The sequence below is a fragment of the Ochotona curzoniae genome, unplaced genomic scaffold (genome assembly GCF_017591425.1).
Source record: "Ochotona curzoniae isolate NIBS_2020 unplaced genomic scaffold, NIBS_Ocur_1.0 contig_2599, whole genome shotgun sequence".
Lineage (NCBI taxonomy): Eukaryota > Metazoa > Chordata > Mammalia > Lagomorpha > Ochotonidae > Ochotona > Ochotona curzoniae.
The window spans coordinates 6349766-6370122 of record NW_024465520.1 but is presented as its reverse complement, the minus strand read 5'-3'; the positions used below and the strand labels follow the sequence as shown (position 1 = coordinate 6370122).

At 45.2% G+C, this 20357-nt stretch overlaps 1 protein-coding gene across 1 annotated transcript in view; it reads left to right on the top strand.

Annotated features, from left to right (window-relative positions):
- WWTR1 (WW domain containing transcription regulator 1) overlaps positions 1-20357 on the top strand; it is a 128386-nt gene that overhangs the window by 70687 nt on the left and 37342 nt on the right. The window contains exon 3 of the mRNA XM_040974772.1: positions 7670-7809. Coding sequence (XP_040830706.1) covers positions 7670-7809 — 140 coding nt within the window. The remainder of the gene's footprint in view (positions 1-7669; positions 7810-20357) is intronic.

Genomic DNA, 20357 nt, shown 5'->3' with positions numbered 1-20357 from the left:
AACAAGTGGAGGTTTCTTGGCAAGGCCGGGATGGAAGTCGAGGATTAGAGCCTGGGAGTTAAAAATACAATCCCTGCCATTCATTCAGAATTCCAGAGAACTCTGAAATTTTTTTTCGATTGACAAATGAATGGTAGAGACCGGAAGTGTGTGCCAAAATAACGCTCTGCTTATGGACCATCTTTTATTACGAAGATTCTAAAGAAAATCCTGCTTATGTAAGAATTATTATTCCTGTGTCATACTCGGCAGCTATGTTTGATTGATGGGCTGCTGGAGTGAAAATCTGACCGGAACCTTTTAACGAGACATTCCTTGTGGTTCATAGAAAGAGGAGCTTTTGCAATAAACGCGTTTCTGTGAAGTGAACAATCACCTTTTGTTTACAGCGCAAAGTCTGCTCCTCTTTTGCTAATGGAGGTGTCAGTTGGTGCCTTGACAGCCCAGCTTGTGCTAATGTGTTGGAGTTTTAGCAAGAGATGGTGCTATGTAGCGTTTGGGCAGAATGGAAGAACTGTGACTTGGTTGGTAAAGCTGCTTTAAGACAATGCAATTGGCGTTAGGTAGGAAGAAAAAACAACTTGGAAAGGAAATACAGTAAGGCAGAAGCTGTGCATCTGTTTAGTCTGTTAAGGAGCCAGTGCTTCGTTTCTGATTGTCAGGGTGCTGAACTTCCAAAACTAGTTCCCTGTTTCGCAAAGGGGTGATGGGATTCAGCAAAGGGAAGACAGCTCTTGCGTGGCTGCTCATCTTGTGAAAAGAATCAAGTTGGGGTGCCAGTTGAGAGGGGACCTGGGAGCTAAGCACCCACAGAGATGGTGACTCCCATTGCATTCCGGTTTCAAGTGACAAGCACGGACTCCCTGGAGGAAGAGGACGCATCCGGCCAGCCTGGGAGGTTTAGTTAGGTGTGTACCAGCTGTCTTTGCTGTTCTGGGTCAGACCCGTCTGGAGTGTCAATTGGAAGGGCTAGGGGTCATTGGCAAAAACACAAATAAAAGGTACCAGGTAGAGAAATGCACAGTGTAAAATTTATGTTATTTTCTAGGCGTTGAGATTTAAATAAGAGCAAAGGTATGAGTGTTTAAAACCTAGGCAGCATTTACCCCTGAAATCTAACAAAGAAAAAGCAAGCCAGCTTTTGCATGTTTATATTCTAATGCTAACTGGGGAAATTTCTGAAATCTTAATGTTGGGCAAGTCTTCTTGCCATCTGGTACGGGATTAAAATTTGGCATAACATTTGTTATCTGCTGACAGTGGGTCAAGTTTACTCGGCCAGTTCGGTGTGGGAATTTATCAGCCTCATCTAAGTCTGCTTCAGTTTTCATTTTTAACACCAGCGGGTCTAACTGGAGCAGATCACAGAAAACAAGTGGCAAAGCTGCTTCATCTGCGCATTGTAGCCTGAGTTGTCCTCAGTGTGTATGCTCGATACAGCATGAAGAAACTGATGAACTGCTCTTGCAAATCAAAAACAGTTTTTAAACTTATGTTTATTTTGCTTGTACTCTCAACTGGGCTTGTAACTTCCTTCAGGATTGCAGAAGTGTGTTTTTCCTAATTTTTAAAAAAATTTGTTGTTTTATTGGAAAGTCAGATTTAATGAGAGAAGGAAAGACAGACAGAAAGATCTTCCATCCACTGCTTCACTTCCCAAGTGGCCACAATGACCAGAACTGAGATGATCCAAAGCCAGGAGCCAGGAGCTTCTTCTGGATGTCCCACATAGGTACAGGGTGCCAAGGCTTTGGGCCACCCTTGACTACTTTCTCAGTTCACGAGGTGAGAACTGGAAGGGAAGCAGGGTAACCCGGACATGAACTGGTGCTCATATGGGATCCTGGTGCACGCAAGGCGAGGACCTCATCCACTAGGCTATCATGCTGACCTGCAGGAGTGTATTTTTCAAATGTTTGTTGTGTGCAGAACATTCTCCCTGTGCTCCACCAGGCCAGCAGGAGAATAAGAGGGAGTATGGACAGCCATGGGGGTAAAGTCAAGCAGCATGGGAGTTGGCTGAGTTTTGAAGTGTTTGCCTTGGACTCCAGGCTGCCTTGCAGCGTTGTGTGGCCTTCCTGAACTGCCTCGTTAGGTTATGGTGGAAAAGAAGAGGCAGGTTGGAGGTCACCTTCAACTTCTGTCCCAGCAGTTCCCTGCACTGGGGCCGGGGTAGGGATGAGCTCCCCTGTTTGACACAGGTGAAGTTCGGGTGGACAGGAGAGACGGTAAGAAGACAAAACCACCTGTACTTGGAAATGGAAGCTTTGCGGTACCAACAAGCAGCACACGGTGAAGAATTTTAAATTCCTAAAAAGTAAAGCACTTGCAGTCATTCCTGGTTTTTGCTATTTTTTTTCTTTTTTTTTTTTTTTTGCTCCAATAATACAAAACACATTACATGGGTCTTCTCTGTTTAATGAAGCTTTTGTTGTGTGTCATCCTTCCATAAAGTCAGGGTTATGGGTCAAGAAATAGAAGGTACATCTGTCCAAAAACCCCAGGCCTATTCCTGGAAAAGAAGTAGGTGGATTTGCTTTTTCCAGATTAGATTTTATCGTTTCCTTGTGTGGTTCTGTTGTTGGTCATGTGATTTCTGTCTTCGTATCTACTGAGTGTGCCATGTGTTTTGTGCAATAGGTATGTGATCCATGACTGCTGAATACACTTGCCAGCTGTGGGCTAGAAGCCAGAGCTGCCTTCCATACATTCGCTGCTAGGTGAGGTTGGGAGACCTGTGGACTGGTCTTAAATCTTAAGTGACTGTGGCAGTTGGAAGAGTTGCAGAACAGAAACTTGATGCATCTGTTAGCTTTTTTTCTTTTTAACCCATGTCTCAGGGATAGGAGACTAGGTTGGGTTAAATGCCATGTCCAAATAAGTCATACAAGGTCAAAGCTAGTCTTAGTCCCTCCCAGTTACCCAGGTAGATGTGACTCTGAGGTTGTGGTCCAGAGCCCATGGGGTCTGGTTACTGTCAGTGTGAATGACACTTTATGTCATGGACAGTGGGGACCAAGGACCCAGGGTGACTTGGTCCCAGATATCCTTGGGATGTGAGGCTAGAGGTGAAGAGAAGGGATAGACAAAAGGGGTAGTTGAGTCTGTTCCACTTCTTACACAGCCACACGCAGATCTTCAACAACCTATGCCCTGACCTGCATGGCCATGCCTCAGTTTTCCTTTTGAGCTTTTTTGAATGTTTCCTTTGAGCCTTCTTGAATGTTTCTGGTTTTACTAGTTTAGAAAACAACCCATAGTTACTGCTAGAAGAAGTTTAGACAGGGGAAAAAAAAAATATTAGTTAGCCTGTTATTTGCTTCAATCACCAAAAGCCATTTTTTTCCCTTTGTTTCATTTTCAAAACTGTATAGATATTTTGATCATCTGCTTGAAAATTAGACAGAGACAGGAGTTCTGCCATCTGCTACTTCACTTTCCAAATGCGGGCAGCAGCTGTGTCGGGGCCAGACTGACTGCTGAACTCTGTTGCGTGTCTCCCACAGGGTGGTGTGGACCATTGTCCGCCCTCTCCCGGGAGCACCAGCAGAAAGCTGTATCGCAAGTGGAGGAGCAGCACTCTGATTTAGACTGTGCCACAATGCATCCCAAAAGCAAGGGTTTGTAGAATCCGCACCTACACTATAAGTACATGGAAAATATCAGTGTGTGTTGATTTCCAAGGGCAGTTGTAGTTTTCGAGCAGCAGAGAGGTCTTTTTTTCTTTCCTTTTCTGAAATAGACTCTGTAAGGGAGTGGAGCCAGGAAGGAGGTGGGAGTCGTAGGCAGGAGGGATTAATCTGGCTAAATTGTGGGTCCTGGCAGACAGTAAGGTTCCACTGAGAAATATGAGAAAGGAAATGACTCAGTAGCACTGAGAGAAAGAACAAGGATGAGACAGCAGGATGAAAGAGTGAATGGCAACTCCTGGGTTGGGGTCGAGAGCAGTAGTTAGAGATGCTGAATAAGTACTAGACTTAGAGCACCAGCGTGGTGTCATACGCCTCTGGCCAGCACTGCTCTTCCCATTGCGTTGTTTTGCCTGCAGGCCTGGAGCTACTATGGACATTGTTCCTCTAAGCTGAGCCTTAAGATAGAGCTGGTCCTGGGAGACTGCTCTGCAGAGGAGCTGGGGACAGAAGAGCCTGCCCGGAGCCAGTGAAAGCCACCCACTTCAGAGAGGCTTCCTGTTGTTTTAAGAGGACCACAAAGAATGCTACTTTTCATGAACAGATCTGCCGGGAACAGAACTTCCTTAAAAGTGTTGTCTGAGTGTGGAGTTTGAAGGGCCAGTAGTGAAGGCTCCAGGGCCTCCTCCCTGGGCATTGGCGAAAAGTCTTGGAGTGAGATGCTCATCCTTGGGGGTCTGACCTATTAGGCCTCACCCCCTCTGCCCTGCAGGCTCTAGCTGGCAGGCAAGATGGCACTCCTTAGGGGCTTTCTGCCCTGGATTCCTTGCACCTCCTCATTCAGAAGTCACAGCCCACTTGTTTAGGCTGGCAAGGAAGACTGGGTCGGGGAGGTGCACCAGGCCAGCTCCTTGATTCCTCCTCCCATCACAGCAGGGTCCCTCTGTGTGTTCTGCAGAAGGATTCTCCTTTTTCTTCTGCTATAATGGAAAGCGGTTGCGTAGGACTTGCCTGCCTTGGAAAACATCTTTTAATAGAATGAGTCCTGAAGGATGAATCAAAGCGTTTCTGAGCTAGTAATTACTGGCCTGAAGGGAGTTTGCTTACCTCTGACTTCACTGAGAGAGGAACAAACCTCCTGAGGCTGGCTAGGAACCTGCCGCTTGTCCCCACCCCCCACACCCCCCACCTCACCCACACACACGCTTCCCATCAGGACCAAAAGCTGGCAAATGGATTTTCTGAAAGCGGTAAATAGAATTACCATGGATATGCTGAAACTGGAACCATTGTTTATCCTTTTCACTTCTTTTTTGTTTTAATGCTTAAGGAAAGGATCTTTGTAGTTTAATCTTTTTCTCTCTGAATTTTGATGCTTTATTTCTTACAAAAACGTTTCTTTATTTTAAAGTCAGGATTACAGAGAGAAAGAGAAAGATGTCTTCGATCCACCGGTTTCTTCTCCACATGGCCACAGTGGCCAGGGCTGAACCTCGATGAAGCCAGAAGCCGGAAGCTTCATCCAGATCTCCCACATGGGTGGCAGGGCCCCAAACACTCAGACCTTTCCCAGTGTATCAGCAGGGACCCACATACAAAGTGGGGTACAGCTGGGACGTGAACCGGTGTCTATTTGGTATACAGGTATTGCAGATGCGGGGCGTACCCACAATATCCAGTACCGGTCCCTTAACAAAACAGATTTGCTTGTTCATTTTCATTTTCAGGGCTTATTTTAAGGACGGTTGTTGCCAGCATCTACTGGTTTTGAAACTCAATAGTTAACTCTGCTTCCTTTTTATTGGCTGATTTTTAAGGTCACATTCATTGCAAAGTCTCCTTAGGTGGCCAACATAATTGTGCAATGAGTTAAGCCACTATTGGTGATGGCTTAAGTCTTATCATCCCATATTAGAGGGTCAAAGTGAGTCCTTACTGCTCTGCTTCCAATCCGGCTGCTTGCTAACGGGCCGGGAAGGCAGCAGTTGATGGTCCGAGAACTTGAGCCCCTCCTTCCTGTGCTGGATCCCTGAATGGAGCTTTAGGCTGCTGTAGCCATGTGGGCAGTGAACCAGTGCATGGAAAATCTGTTTCCCACTCTGTGTTACTCTGCCATTCAGGTAAATAAGATAACCACTCAAAAGGGGAAAAACATATCTGAGAAAACATACACGTTTTCATTCAAGACCAAGAATCGGTTTGAGAGTGAGGAATCTGAAGAAGACTTTGAACCCTGGCACCATTTATTGTTTTCATTATTTTTATTAATTTTAATTGTTTCAAAGGCAGTGAGACAGAGAAAGATGAGTACAGAGGGATATTCCCATTGCTGGTTCATGTGGAATTGGAATGATGCCTGTAATGGCTAGATGTGGGCCAGGCGCAATACAGGGAAGCAGACTTGGTAGAAACCCAAGTTCTTGAGGTAGCTTCCAGGTGTGCAATACGGGGAAGCTGCAATGTGGAAGTAACCTGGGATTGCAAGTGTCCCAACAGTAAGTCTCTTTACCTCTCTTTCAAATACGCACCTTATTTTCAGCATTTAAATGTGATCAAACACAAGGGAAGTAAAATGAGGCAAATAAAATCATTAGAACGAGGTTTCCGGAGCCAAGACCAGCACAAAAAAGGTCCCAAGGATGCACTTTTTAAAAATGTATTCGGAAAAGAAGAATTATTTATTTGTTTGAAAGAGTTCTAAGAGAGGGAGAACTTGATTATTATGTGTCGTGGTGAAGATCACTTTTGATCAAGCCTGTTGGGAGTTCTGTCCCCCTCCTGGATGTTGTTTCCCAATTCTTTGTCTAGATTAGGGAAATTTTCCCTTATTATTTCATTAAATACATTTGTAAACCCAGCTTCTCTTTCTGCACCTTCTGTGGCTCCCATAACTTTTATATTTGGCCTTTTAATAGTGCCTTTCAATTCTTGAATACTTTTTTTTTTTTGGCCTGATCCAGCTCTGCTTCCAGCTTTTTGTTTGTTTCCCCCTGGTAAGAAGAAATATCTTCTAATTTTGAGATTCTTCTGCTTCCTTTATTCTGGTTTGGAGACTCTCCACTGTATTCTTCACTTCTGATACATCAGTTTTCCCCCCCCCCTTCCTGTTGTTGATTATGTTTTGTGGCTTCTCATTTAAGGGGATGTATAGTAATGGTGTAATGGAGACTATCATATCTAGCAGCATGCTATTTAGCTTCATGGCATTGTAAATTTCTTATTTTTCTTCCTGTTGTTGATTTTGTATTGTAGCTTTCCACTTAAGGGGATGTATAGTAACTGTAATGGAGACTATCATATCCAGATGTGAGGATACAATGCAGTATGCATCTCTACTTCCAGACAAAGATGGACTTCCAATGGAACTGTTTACTATCTCTTGACAATAGGATGCTGGACTCTCTGTCATTGTCCATACCCACAATGGTGGACATATGACTGTGTATGAAGAACTATACTAGAGTAACGAATACAGGGGAACTCAGTGAGGGGGGAGGGAATTGGGGAGGGGACAAGGGAAATCCCACGATCTATGGTAATAGATTATAATAATAAAAAGAAGTAAAATTTTAAAAAAATAAGAGAGGAAGAGACAGAGAAAGAGAGCTCCTTCATTCTCTGGCTGACTCCCCAAATGGCAGCTATGACCAGGGTTTGGCCAGGCCAAATTCAGGACTCTAGAATTCCTTCTATGTCTCCCAAGTGGATGATAGGGTCCCAAACATTTGGGCGGTCTTCCACTGCTTTCCCAGCTGTATTAGCAGGGAAAGCAGTGGAAGCTGTATTAGCAGGGAGCTGGATGAAAAGTGGAGTAGCCATTTGAACTGGTGTTCATATGAAATGTTGGTGTTATCGGTGCCACAAAGGACACAGAGCCAACCCCCTCCCCCTGCCGTCACTACTGTTTTAGAAACCAGACACAATTGTCAGCCATTTGTAAGCATTCTAAGCCAAGAATTGGCGTCACTCAACTGTTGTATTGGTTTTGACGATGGTGACAATGATGGCGTCGGCAGTTAAAATTGTTTTCTTTCTTTCAGTCACATAGAAAAAATCACCACCTGGCAAGACCCTAGGAAGGCGATGAATCAACCCCTGAATCCCATGAACGTCCATGCTGCCGTCTCTTCCACCCCGGTGCCTCCGCAGAGATCCATGGCAGTGGCCCAGCCGAACTTCGGTAAGCCCCGGGTGTTGTCTGCCAGTGGGAGGAGCCAGGGCCTGGAGCAGCTCTGGCTGTCCCCTTCACCTTCTTTCCCTGGCCTGCTTAACATGGGTCACCACACTGCTGCCTAGGGCTTGGGTTTTCATAGCAGCTCGACATTCATTCCAGTTCTCTCCCCCGGAGTTTTTTTTTTTCTTCTTAATGTCACTTCCAGGTGTGTTTGGAGCCATGCTTAAGGTGCCACTAGGGACGCCTGCTTCGCATGTTGAGTGCCTGATTTCAAGTGCCAGCTTTAGCCCCGCATTTCAGCTCCCTGTTAATCCACAGATGATGACCCAAGTACTTGGTTCCCTGCCACCCACGTGGGAAGTCCACACTGGGGTTCTTGGCTCTCAACTTCAGCCTGGCTACCCAACGGGGTGTTGGCGGGCATTTGGGGAGTCAGTCAGTGGATGGGAGATCTCTCTCTTCTCATCTCTCCCTCGCTCCCCCCGCTCGTCTCTCCCTATTTCTCCCCTCTCCTCACGATTCTCTCCATTTCCCTCCTCTCTCGCTCTCTTCCTCTCCTCTTTCCCTGAGTTGGAAATAAGGCGGAAATACAGAGGGCGAGCAAGGAAAAACTTAGCCCTTTTGTCTTGATCGGAACAAAATGGGGCAGACACCCCCTTCCTGGCCTCCAGCCAGCATACCCTGCGGAAGTGACAGATTCCCCTTGTGGTAGATGAGGTGACTTGGCCAAGGTTGTGAGCAGCTGTGGGCAGCAGAGCCGGTGTGTGAACCCAGGCTACCATACCCTTAGAATCCAGGCAACCATTGCAGGATCCATGTGCGGCGTGTCTCCACACCCTGGGGTAGAATCTACTTTCAGAAGACAGTGGTCTTTGCTTACTGCCTTTACTTTGAAGGAGTTAGAATTCTGCCCACTGGCCACAAGCGACAAGGCTGGGTCTTGGGCACTGGCACAGTCGGCCAGCTAGCTTTGTGCTACTCAGCCGGTCCCTTGCCCTTCTAGGGCCCAAATAGCAGAGGGCCAACTGAAGGTTTTATAAAAAAGATGAGCCTGTTTCCGCAAACATTTCCATTGAAGGTTAGTACCCTGCACATTGCCGTACCTTGGAGCAGTTCAGTTTAGGATGTGAAAAGGATCTCCTGGTGGATTTTCAGGAATGGACAGGGTAACAGTGACAGCAATGTTTCTGGACACTGAGGCTTGGCCAAATCGAGAATGTTCGCTTCAAGCGTCAGTTCTTCCAGGAAGTCCTAGTCTGCTGTTCCAAACCTTGGAGCCTACTCCCTATCTTGAAAGCAGCTGCCCTGGGGTGACCTTCATGCTGTTCCTTGTCCAAAAAGCAGGTCAAGGAAAAGGGCGCCGGTGCTTCTGCCTGCAGTCGGGACCCGACGCCTCCCACACACTCACCCGCTATGGGAGAGCTGGTACAGGAAATCAAGAACCTCCACATTTGATGGCCTTACAGGAGCTTCCTTAACCATTTAACTTTCATAACACTAGTTACTAATATTTCAGCCTTAACCTTACTATTTTTGGGGAAAAAGATTTTTTTTTTTATCAGCTAGACTAACCAAATGCAAGCACTTCAAGGGGGTTTTCAGAAGCTCCGTCTTCCTCTGTCTCCCAGCTTGCTTCCTGCTGTGTGATGGGGTGTGGGTGTGTGTTTCCTTACATAAACACTAGCATTGTCTACCCAGTGTTGTACCGGTGGTGCTATTTTTCACTTCTGTATCCACACATACTCAGCTACTTCATTCTTTGTTAAAAATTGCCCAACAGTCCAGCAAATTGATGGGTTATAATTACTTCTTTTAACCAGTTCCTTTCTGATGGCTAGTTAGATTGTTCCTAGCGTGTTGTTGGTACCCACAGCACTACAGTGAATATGTTCAGTCATGCTCATCTATGAGCCGCCCTTAATTTTTTAAAATTGCGCAATAAGTAGGAAGTGGACTAATTAAATGAAAAGGAACTGGGATGGTGGAAATTTGATATTGAAGGCATGTGTGGGTTTGTGCTTGTGCGTGTGCACACACAGAACCCACTTGTGTTTGTGGAGTAAATCTAAAGAAGTTAAAATCGAAATTTTGTGAAACACGCTGTAGCTGAGTAAAAAGCCCCTGATTTTCAGATTTCTCAACATGAGGGCAGTACATTTTTAAAGACAGTGTTCTTGGGTTTTTCCAACAATATTTGGATATTTGTCTGTCACAAAAGAAGGTGGTTATAGCTTATAGCAAATCCTAGGCAGACATTTAATTGGGGATAGCGAATTAGTTCTGCAGGTCAGGCTAAGCTTTCTGGCCACAGTTTGGTCCTGGCAATAATGATTGACTCAGAAGATCTCATCTCAAACAGCCTGCGATTCAGACTCAGTTTGTTTCAAAGTAAACCAGCAAGTCCCGTTGTCTCTGCTTGTGAAATCCAGAGCTTTGGCACTTTGCAGTGGGATGTAGATCACCAATAAGTGAACTTCAGGGCGATTTACCTTTAGAAGAAAGGATTCCCGTATGTGTGAACGTGGCGTCCAGGTAACATGATGTGATCATAGAATTAATCCTTTTTACCAGTTATCTTTCCAATTTCTAGACCTATGATATCATCAGTGACATCGCTCCATACGTTAGATATGTGATCTGTTGTCAAGTTCAGTTGTGACTCAGTTTCCCCATATGTAGACTGAGGATGGTGTATCATATGAAATAACTTGATGAGATTATAACTGCGAAGTTTCAGACTGTGCCAGGCACATAATAATCTGAAGTGTTTCTTTATCTGCAGCATGGAAAGACAGTTTCATTATCCATCACAAAGGATTTCAAGAAAAAATGACTTATTTAAGATTCATAGAACCCCACATTCATGACTGCTAATGAGGATTGTGCCCTCTGGTGGAAATGCTTCTGTTTGCCCTCCTCCAAGATCCTGTTTCTCCTAAGAACTTTAAATGCATCCTGTAATGTGACTTGTAAACCAAGCATGTCTTCATGGTGAGAGGAGACACCTGTCACTAAGTCATCCTGGAGTTTGTGACTTCATAGGGAGGACTCTTTCTGGAAATGGGCCTGTTTCTTGTACTGCTGAACCCAAGAAATTTTCAGACTCCTGAAGAAAATGCAGTAGGCTCTGAAAAGATTTTTGCACTGTAATTCAGTTAATTCATCTTCAACTTGGGTGTAGTTTTAACTGAAATTTCAGTTTTTGTATTCACCAAATCGGGGCAACTATAGGAGATGTTACTCAATTTAGATTGGACCTCTAAGTCTGATTCCCAAGACATACACGATGAATTAGTGAAGAGAGGAAGACCTTGGATGATTAAAAACAGAAAGGAAGAGATATTATCATTTGGTCATCATGTGAGGGCTGCCAAGTTGTGTAGAATATTCACATTCTAGGGAGAGAGAGAGGGAGATCTTCCATTCACTGGTTTACTTCCTGGATGGCTGCAGTGGCCACTGCAGGATCAGGCCAAAGCCAGGAGCTTCACCCTGGTCTCCCTGTGAGTGACAAGGAATGACATGTTTGTGCCATCTTCCCCTGCTTTGCTAGATGCATTAGCAGAGAGCAGGACTGGAAGTGGAGTAGTCAGGGCATGAATCTCTCTCTCTCTCTCTCTCTCTCTCCCCTTCTGGAATATTGGTCTCCCAGGTGGCAGCTTTACCTGGTATGCCACAATAATGGCCCAGGAATATTACTTTTATAAAGATGTTTGTTTATTCATTTGAAAAGCAGAGTGACAAAGAGGTAATGGCGGTGGCGGCGGGGACAGTGAGACAGGAATCTGCAACAGGCTGGGCTGGGCCAGGCCAAAGGCAGGAGCCAGGAACTGCATCCAGGCCTCGCACGTGGGTGCCAAAGGCCATCATCCGCTGCCTTCCAGGTGCACTTGCAGCGAGTTGTAATGTAAGTGCGGAATGATCAGGACTTAAAATAAGCACTCTGATTGGGCATTCCAAGTAGCCTAGGAAGAAATGGATTCTCGAGCTATTACTATTTTAAAAGATTTTATTCTATTCATTTGAAAGGCAGAATTACACAGACAGAGGGAAAGCCAGAGAAAAAGAAAAAGAGGTCTTGCATCTGCTGGTTCACTCCAGATAGCAGTGACTGCTTGGGCCGGGGAAGGCAGAAACCGAAAGTTAGGAGCCTTTCCCAGATTTCAAATGTGGGTGCAGGGGCCAAGTGCTTGGCCCCTCTCTTGATGCTTTCCCAGCAGCGTTAGCAGGAAATTAGATTGCAGATGGAGCAGCTGGGACTTGATCAATGCTCATATGAGAAATTTGGGGCTTACTCTGCTGTACCCCAACACCAGCCCCTCTAGTGGTTAAGGATTCTGGTCTCTTTTCTCCTCTCTCTTTGGCCTGTGTGTGCTCAGAAAAATAGCCTTTGTGGCTCACTGTCAGAAAGCTGAAAACCCAGGACCGAGACCTTCCTTTCATCATTCGGGTACTTTGGCTTACAAATTGTGACATCAGTGGGTGTTGTTCCATAGTCTTCAGAAAGAACACTCTGTGTGTTTATTTGAAAGGGGAGAGAGAAGGAGAGAGAAGCACAGAGAGCTCCCATCCAGGGCCTCACTCCTCAAATACGAAGAACGGCCAGAATAGGCCCTTTAGTAGCAGGTGTCAGGAACCCAGCCCGGACTCAGGTGCGTGGCAAGAACCCGGATGCCTGAGCCATCACTGCAGCCTCCTAGGGTGCACATTAACAGGACGCTGGAACTGAACCCAGGCATTCAAGTATGGTATCCGGGTATGCAAAGACACAGCCTCGCTGCTGCACTGAACACCCCTGTTCCTGAGACATTCTTTAGCCCCAAGCAGACATTACAAGAAGATCCAGGGGAGCACGTCATGATCTCACAGGAGTGCGGTTAGACGGCTGACAGAGGGAGGTCGTGAAGTGTGCTTGTGCTCAAGTCAAGAGTTGACTGTGTCCCTCGTCTTGAGTGGTGGCTGGGTCACATTGTCCCGTTTCTCGGCACGCAAATACCGAAGCCATGCAGTAGCAGATGTCCCCTGTTTAAGGATGTTTTTACAAACAGAAAGTGACATGCAACGCTGCTTTTTGCTGTGTGATAATCCAGCAATCATGGACCACGGCGGTCACACATTCACAGAGTACTCTGTTGGAAAGGGGCCCCTGGCTGGGGTGCCAGCATCCTCCCAGACAGTACAGGAAAAATAAAGACTGTCTAATAACTTCCCCAGACTACCAGCCCAGGCCAGTGCAGACTTCAGGAAGGTGCAGCCAAAGTGCGTTCTCCATACCATTGGAAATTTTAAGAAAAAATCACACACACACACACACACACACACACACACACACACTTTCGCCTTTGAAGATGTGCCATGAACCAGCCCAGTGTCTTAAATCTTCCAGGTTTGGGTCTTGATCTGTACTTCAAATTATAAACACATGTGTGAGTTCTTAATTTTTCAGGGTATGCTTTGCAAGACATGATGGAAAAACCTCATCCCTGCCCCGTTGGCCGCTTCTTCCCTCTAGGAAGCGCACAGAGGCAGTTAAAGACATTTTATCAAAAGCAAATAAAAGAGCAAGGGGTTACTGCGGACTAGGGATGCTCAAAGCACGTGGAGAGGTATCCCGAAAGTCTGCTAGAAGTCAGATGTAGACTTAGGGACTCTTCTCCTTTTCCGGTATTTTCTGTCTAATTACATTTATAGGGCGAGTTCCTGGCAGACACATCCGGCTACTGTGATGCTTTTCCAGCTCCAGTGTTCTGACTGGTTTTTGAACTTTGTGTTTTATGCAGCGTGAGTTAGCCTCAAGTGCACAGGCACACACACACACACACACACACACACACACACTCACACACACACACACACTCACACTCACACATGCAAACCCAGAGGCAGGGAGAAGTAGAGAAGCTCACAAGCTTTAAGGGGGAGTGAGTAGGGCTGCTCTAGTGGGAAGTGTGTGTTTAAGGAAGGGAAGGAAGACCAGCAGGCAAAGGAAAAGGGAAAAAGATTTCTGTTAAAAGTGAGCTTTTCTTGACTAAAAGCAGTAGCATTTTCTAGATGTTGTAGGAAAATCTATGCTTTCTTAGGTTTTAGGGAAGCTGTCGGTTGTCAGAATTCACTTCAATCACCATAAGGAATTTGTGAAACGGAGCCTGTAATGATGGTATAAATGGGTTCGATTCCTACTGGGAGATGAAGTGGGGCATCTCTATATAGCAGCATCTGTAATAAGTAAAGTAGCATCTGTAGACACGAACCCTTTGTGTTTCCGTGGGTCTCCACTGGTCTTGGTGTGAATGAATCTCTTACCACAATCAGCATTCACTTACTTTAACATATGGATTAAGTGATGAGGATGTATAGATTTTATATGTGAAATTTAGAAATTTAGGTGAAAAACTCTCTTAGTAACAAGTACATTCATGCTGTAAATTTTCCCAAAACATATTCTCCAAGGTAAAATTCACAAGTAATGGGCCTGGCACGATAGCCTAGCACCTGAAGTCCTCGCCTTGGCACACACCGGGATCTCATATGAGCACTGGTTCTAATCTCGGCAGCCGCGCTTCCCATCCAGTTCCCTGCTTGTGGCCCGGGAAAGTAATTGAGGAGGCCCAAAGCCTTGGGACCCTGTGCCCCCGTGTGTGAGACCCGGAAGAGGCTCCTGGCTTCGAATAGGCTCAGTTCTGACCATTGTGGCCACTTGGGGAGTGAACCAGTGGACGGAAGATCGTCCCTGTCTTTCCTCTCTGTAAATCTGCCTTTCCAATAAAAATACATAAAATTTTTTAGGTGAACACTTTGCAAAGATGTGTATACGATTGTTAGTTGTAATAGCTGGTGGATAAATGAATGCCTGCAGTATGAAAGTAAAAGTATTTGTAACCAGTGAAGTCATAGGCATAGGCTCCATAGACACATGGAAAATTATTCATACAGTGTTGCTGTAATCTGCAATCTGTGATTTTGACTTTGAGGGCAGGTATTATGGCATGACTCAAGTTTCCCCTTGACATGTCACATGCTCCGTCAGAGTACCAGATAAAGCCCAGCTGCTCCACTTCTAATCCAACTTCCTGCTAATCGCCCGGGAGGGCAGCAGATAACAGCCTAAGCCCTTGGGTCTTTGCCACTCATGGGGGAGACTGGATGCAGTTAATGTTCCTGGCTTGAGTTAATAATGTAGTGTAGTTTTATTAATTTTATAATACCCAAAAGGGGAGCGGAGGGAAAAATAGAAGGAGAGCGCGAGAGAAGGACGTGGTGTCTTGAGCTGTTTGTGCTGGGAGAAGAGGAGGTGGGTAGGGGCAGAGGGGCAGGGAGGAGACCTTGTGTAAAGTAGATAACCCCAGGGAAACCTCAAAAGTCAGGGGAAAAGTTACAGCTGAGGTCAAGATTATTATTACTTTTAGAAAGATTTGTTAATGGGATTGCAGTTGTAGTATAGTAAAGGCTACAAAACTGGCATGCCAAATGGGTGCCAGTTCAGGACCCAGCTGCTCCCTGCTGATGTGCCTGGGAAAGCAGTATAAGAGGGTCAAGTAGCTGAATCCACATCCCTGCATGAGACCTGGATTTGGTCTGGCCCAGTCCTAAGATAGAAGATTTCTCTTTCTCCATTTACTGGTTCATTCCACAAATGGCTGAAACACCCAGGGCAGGTTCAGACTGAAGCCAAGGAGTGATTACCCATGTGTATGACAGAGCCCCAAATACTTGAGCCATTTTCTGTTGCAATAATGTGGAGGTGGGTCAGAAGTGGGGGTATGGGCGGTGGGAGGAGGGGTCGGGGATGCCAATAGCTCAGGTCCTTGGGCCCCTGTACCCACATGGGAGACCTGGAAGAAACTCCTGGCTCTTGGCCTCGGACAGACTCAGCTCTGGCCATTACAGACTTTGGAGAGTGAACCAGCGGATGGAGGATTTTTCTCGTCCTTTCCTTCTCTCTGTAGTTTAGCCTTTCAAATAAAAAACACAAATAAAAAAAGAAGTAGTAGAGTGGTGACTTGAATGGGCACCCCTCCATTCAAGTGGTGCTTTTACCTGCATTGTCACAATACAGGCTCCTGGATTAAGGTTATTGATCTGTCTGGGCTAGCTTCACTGGATAAGTGGATACGCCTACCTTCCATTTCAACCTGTTAAATGTTCTGGAAGGATGTGAAGCTTGTTAGGAAGGAGAGCAAATACTGAGTTGACCTTTCTTTTAGTCTTTTTTTGTTGTTGTTCCTACTTTACGTATTTATTCTCAATGGATTCTAACCTCTTTCCCAAGCTATGGGACTCTCTCAATTTTGAGTGTTTGATTGCTGTCTACTGGCCAGCCTCACCCACAGGCGTTCTCTTGACCCAGTGGAAGTTAGAGGCCATGGGAGACGGGGATGGTTTGTCATTCAGCCACTTGTCCCGAAATGGTCAGTGTTGAGTGGACTTCTCTTTGATCTCCTCTCTGGGCTCCCTGGCTCTGTGTGTGATCCCCTCCTCCCCCATTGGAGTACTCACTGGCTAATTTCTTCTTCCTTTCTGGATGTCTAAATATATTCCCTGAGTGTCTTGCAGTGGTTGGTGGTCGGGGCAGCTGTGCTGCCATGCTTCGCGCTAATTCCTCACGGTGAGGTCAGCAAAATGACAGAGAAGCCAGGAGGACAAAAGCTGCGATGGCCTTTTCTCAGTGCCAAAAGGAGCAGAGTCACCCTCTCCTCTCTGCTTTACATTTAAAAACAAAAACCAAAAAAAGGCCAGAATAAATAAGATCCTAAAAATTTGAGGCAGCAGGATTCCAGAATGTTGTTTTCCTCCATGTTAAAATTGTTCTTTGGTCATTGTAGACATTGCCATTCAGCAACAAATGAGAAAATACAAAGCTGTTGTAATCCTAGCAGTTAGAATCCCATTAATATTTCCTCATGTGTTTGTCTTTTTTCAGTACAAACATAAACCAAAAAAAGTTGGAAAAGACTCTGCATTTGTGCCTGTGTCCTGCCTGGTTTTTTTTTTTTCCCCTCCCAGATTTATTTATTTGAAAGGCAGAGTTACACAGAAGAGAGGGTTGGTTCATTGTGCAGATGGCTACACTGGCCAGGACTGGGCCAGGCCGAAGCCAGGGGCTCAGTTATGGTCTTCCCTTGCATGGAGCTGCCCACGCACTTGAGCCATCTTCGCTGCTTTCTTGGGTAGCCTGCTCTTTTAAATTATCAGGAACATTTTTTGTTTGTTTGCTTGTCTTCATAAATATTTTGTTTTGTTATGTTTCACAAATATTTTCCATACTAATTTTTGGTTTGTTTTCATATTTTCTATAGTATTTTTTGGATGAGATACTTTTATTAAAAAAATAAACAACAAGCACGTGGCATAAAGTGTGGCAGAAAGTTCAGTCAATTCCAGAGTTTTCAGGAGAAGTAAATTTCCTTCCTGTCATGACCCTAGCAATAGTAGGGTTTCTGAAATGTTCTTCCAGGACTACAGATACATGATTGGATATGAAGGTCTTTTAAAAACGTATCAGAGAGCCTCCAAAATTGGTACTTATAGATTTATTTATTCTTTTTCAGCAATGTGTAACATTCTCTCCTTTGATGTATCTTCCTTTACTTAGCCCGTCTCCTAGGTTTTCGTGTTTTTTCCTGACTATTCACTGTTAATAAAACAACACTGCAGTTGCCCGCCACGTACATAAATCTTTGCACCGAGTGGAGGGCAGTTGGCAGAAAGGGAATTCTTGAATTAAAGGCCATATGCATCTAAAATTCCAACAGCTCTTACTCCATTTCTTTCCCCCAAAATTACCCCAGTTTATATTCTTAGTATCTGAACATCCCAGTGTTGCTTTTCTCAGCTGACAAGAAATAACTATTACCAAACTTTCTAGATTTTATAAATTCTGGTAGATACAGAGTAGATCATCACTATTATAATTTTTTTTTGAAGTATTGAGTGGACTTGGGCTTACTTCTTTCATTTACAAACCATAATGTCGTGTTAATTGCTACACAGTATCCCTTGTGTAACTCTATTTATTGAACTATGTTTTTGAGTGACACAGCTTCATTCTACCTTTTGGAATTATTTGTTGATTTGGAAGATGCCCAGAGAGGGAGACAGACAGATTTTTTCATCCACTGAATCATTCTCCAAATGCCCCTAGTAGGCAAGGCTGGACCAGTAGGAAGGTAGAAGCCAGAAGCTCTATCTGGGTCAATGGCACGGGTGGCTGGGACCCAAGTACTTGGGCTTTGCCTACTGCCTCCCTGGCTGTGCATTAGCAGGAAGCTGGATTGGAAGCAGAAGCACCTGAACTTCAGCCAGGCCCTCCCAATGAGGTGGTATGTTCCAAGGGACCAGTGTCAGCGCTCTGCAACTTGCCTGCCCCGAGTCTACCTTTTATTATTTTTATAGCACGTAGTGGGTATGCTTAAACACACATTTCAGTGTTAGCTCTCACTGCCTCATATTTCCATTTCTTTGAAATGTTTTATGTGTGAGTAAAGAGTGAAAATCCCTTAAAATATAGTTTTCACATAATTTGCTTATAAAAGACCGAGGAATTGGAATTGTGTAAAAATCCACTGTGTGTTTGTGTGTGTGTGGTCTGGGGAGCTGGATTGGGTAGGGTGTTCCATTTTTATTTGGAAAGAGAACAGTTGTTTTAAAGAAACTATTTTAAGATTGTCACAAAGAGTTTACTTGTAAGCAGGTACCTCACTTTCCCACTAGTTCTGCTTTTCAGCTTGTATATGCCTATGTTTTTGACCAAGCCATAAATGGAAGTTTTATTGGAAGTTACTTTGCTTCCCAGTACATGTCATGCATTTCATTCCATATTATATTTGTCCTTTTCCTTTTCAGTATTATATTTCTCAGACACCAGCGAAGAGGGAGTTGTAGGTTTTGAATTTTGCCAAGACTTAAATATTTGCAGAGCTGGAAAGAAAGTTTTTTCAAAAATTTATGGGGCTGATTTAGTCTTGGCTTGGATGACTTTGTTGGGCTGCCACAACACTCACGCTTCAAGCATCAGAAGTGAAAGTCTTATGTTTCCACACTTATCAACTGCTGTAGTGCCTGCATTCATTAGATTGGAGCTGTAATCTCTCAATATATGTCAACGGATGGATCATCCCATTTTGACAAAACAGGTGCTTATGTCAGCCCCAAAGTGGGGATGTCTGGAGGTCTCCCATTTACTATTTGTCTTGTTCTTCTGCTGCTCCTGCCTGGGCCCCTCAGACCAGGGGCATTCCCCTGGAGATCCCCCATGGGTTTCTATTGTTCTGCCTTCTTTCCCACTGGGTCTAGTCTGGTTTCAAGTGCATAGTGTATTTTTCCTGCAGTTCAAGGGGTTGAAGACGTAGCTTATTCCACATGGTTACATTTGCTGATTTTGTCTCCATCTTGCAGAGTGTCCTTGCTTGTTTTTCCTACACTCAAGGCCAAGGGCATGTCGGTGTTTACAACCAGCCCGTTCTGCAGTGCCTGGGTTTGAGTCTCAGCTTCCTGATAATGGGCATCCACAGACCATTGCTCAAGAGGTTGGGCTCCTTTCACCTGTGTAGGGGATTCAGAGTTGAGAGATGGGATCCCTGCTTTGAGGTGGCCCAGCTTCTAGCTGGGGAGAGAGCCAGTGAGTGGAAGCTCTTTGTCTCTGGAGCTGTCATGTGATAACTAATGGATGCTTGAGTGGAGGGTTGTCTTCACCCTGGAGCAGAGAGTGCCTTTCCTGATTAAGTCTCGGCCCTATAGCCCCCTCGGGCCCAGGGCTCTCCCAAGAAAACCTGCACTTCCTAGTGCTGGGATCCAGTCCACAGGGGCAGCTGTCCAGAAGTGTTCTCTTGTGAAAGGCCTTTTGAGACGAGGAGTTGGGGTGAGGGGAGCAGGAACTGGGGGGTGTGAGGTGTCGGAATCATGCAGCACACATTCCAGCCAGGGTTGTCTCCTGGGGACAGCCAGTTATCATTCCCATGAGGGAATTCCTGTGGAATGAATGCAGCCCTAGGATGTTGGGTGTTCACCCAACAGCTTCAGTCCTTGCCGACCTGAGGGCTCCCAGCCTCTGGGGAGTCTGAGATATGCGATAGAGAGCTTCTGTTTTTAAATATGCTGTGATTCAGTTTGGATGCCTGTCGAAACTTACACAAGAGTTTCACCCTGTAGTACAGGGAAATGCCTGTACTTTCTGCCCAGATGAATGTCCAGAGGCTTATCAACAGTGTCCTGTTTGCTTAGTTCTCCATGGGTTTCTGTATGTGTATGGATTTGGCTTTTGTTTATTTTCTGATGCATGGGAGAGCTAGTTGGCAACATCAAACTCAATTACTCCTGAATGCTTCAGGATATATGTCCAAACATACACACATTTAAAAATATTTCTTTCATATTATTTGAAAGGCAGATTTTTCTACAGAGAGAAGGAGAGACAGAGAGGTCCTCCATCTGCTGGTTCACTCCCCAAATAGCTGCACTGGTTGGAGCTGATCCAAAGCCAGGAGCTTCTTCTGGGTTTCCTATGTGGTTGCAGGGTCCCAAAGGACTTGAGCTGTCTTTCATTGCTTTTCCAGGTC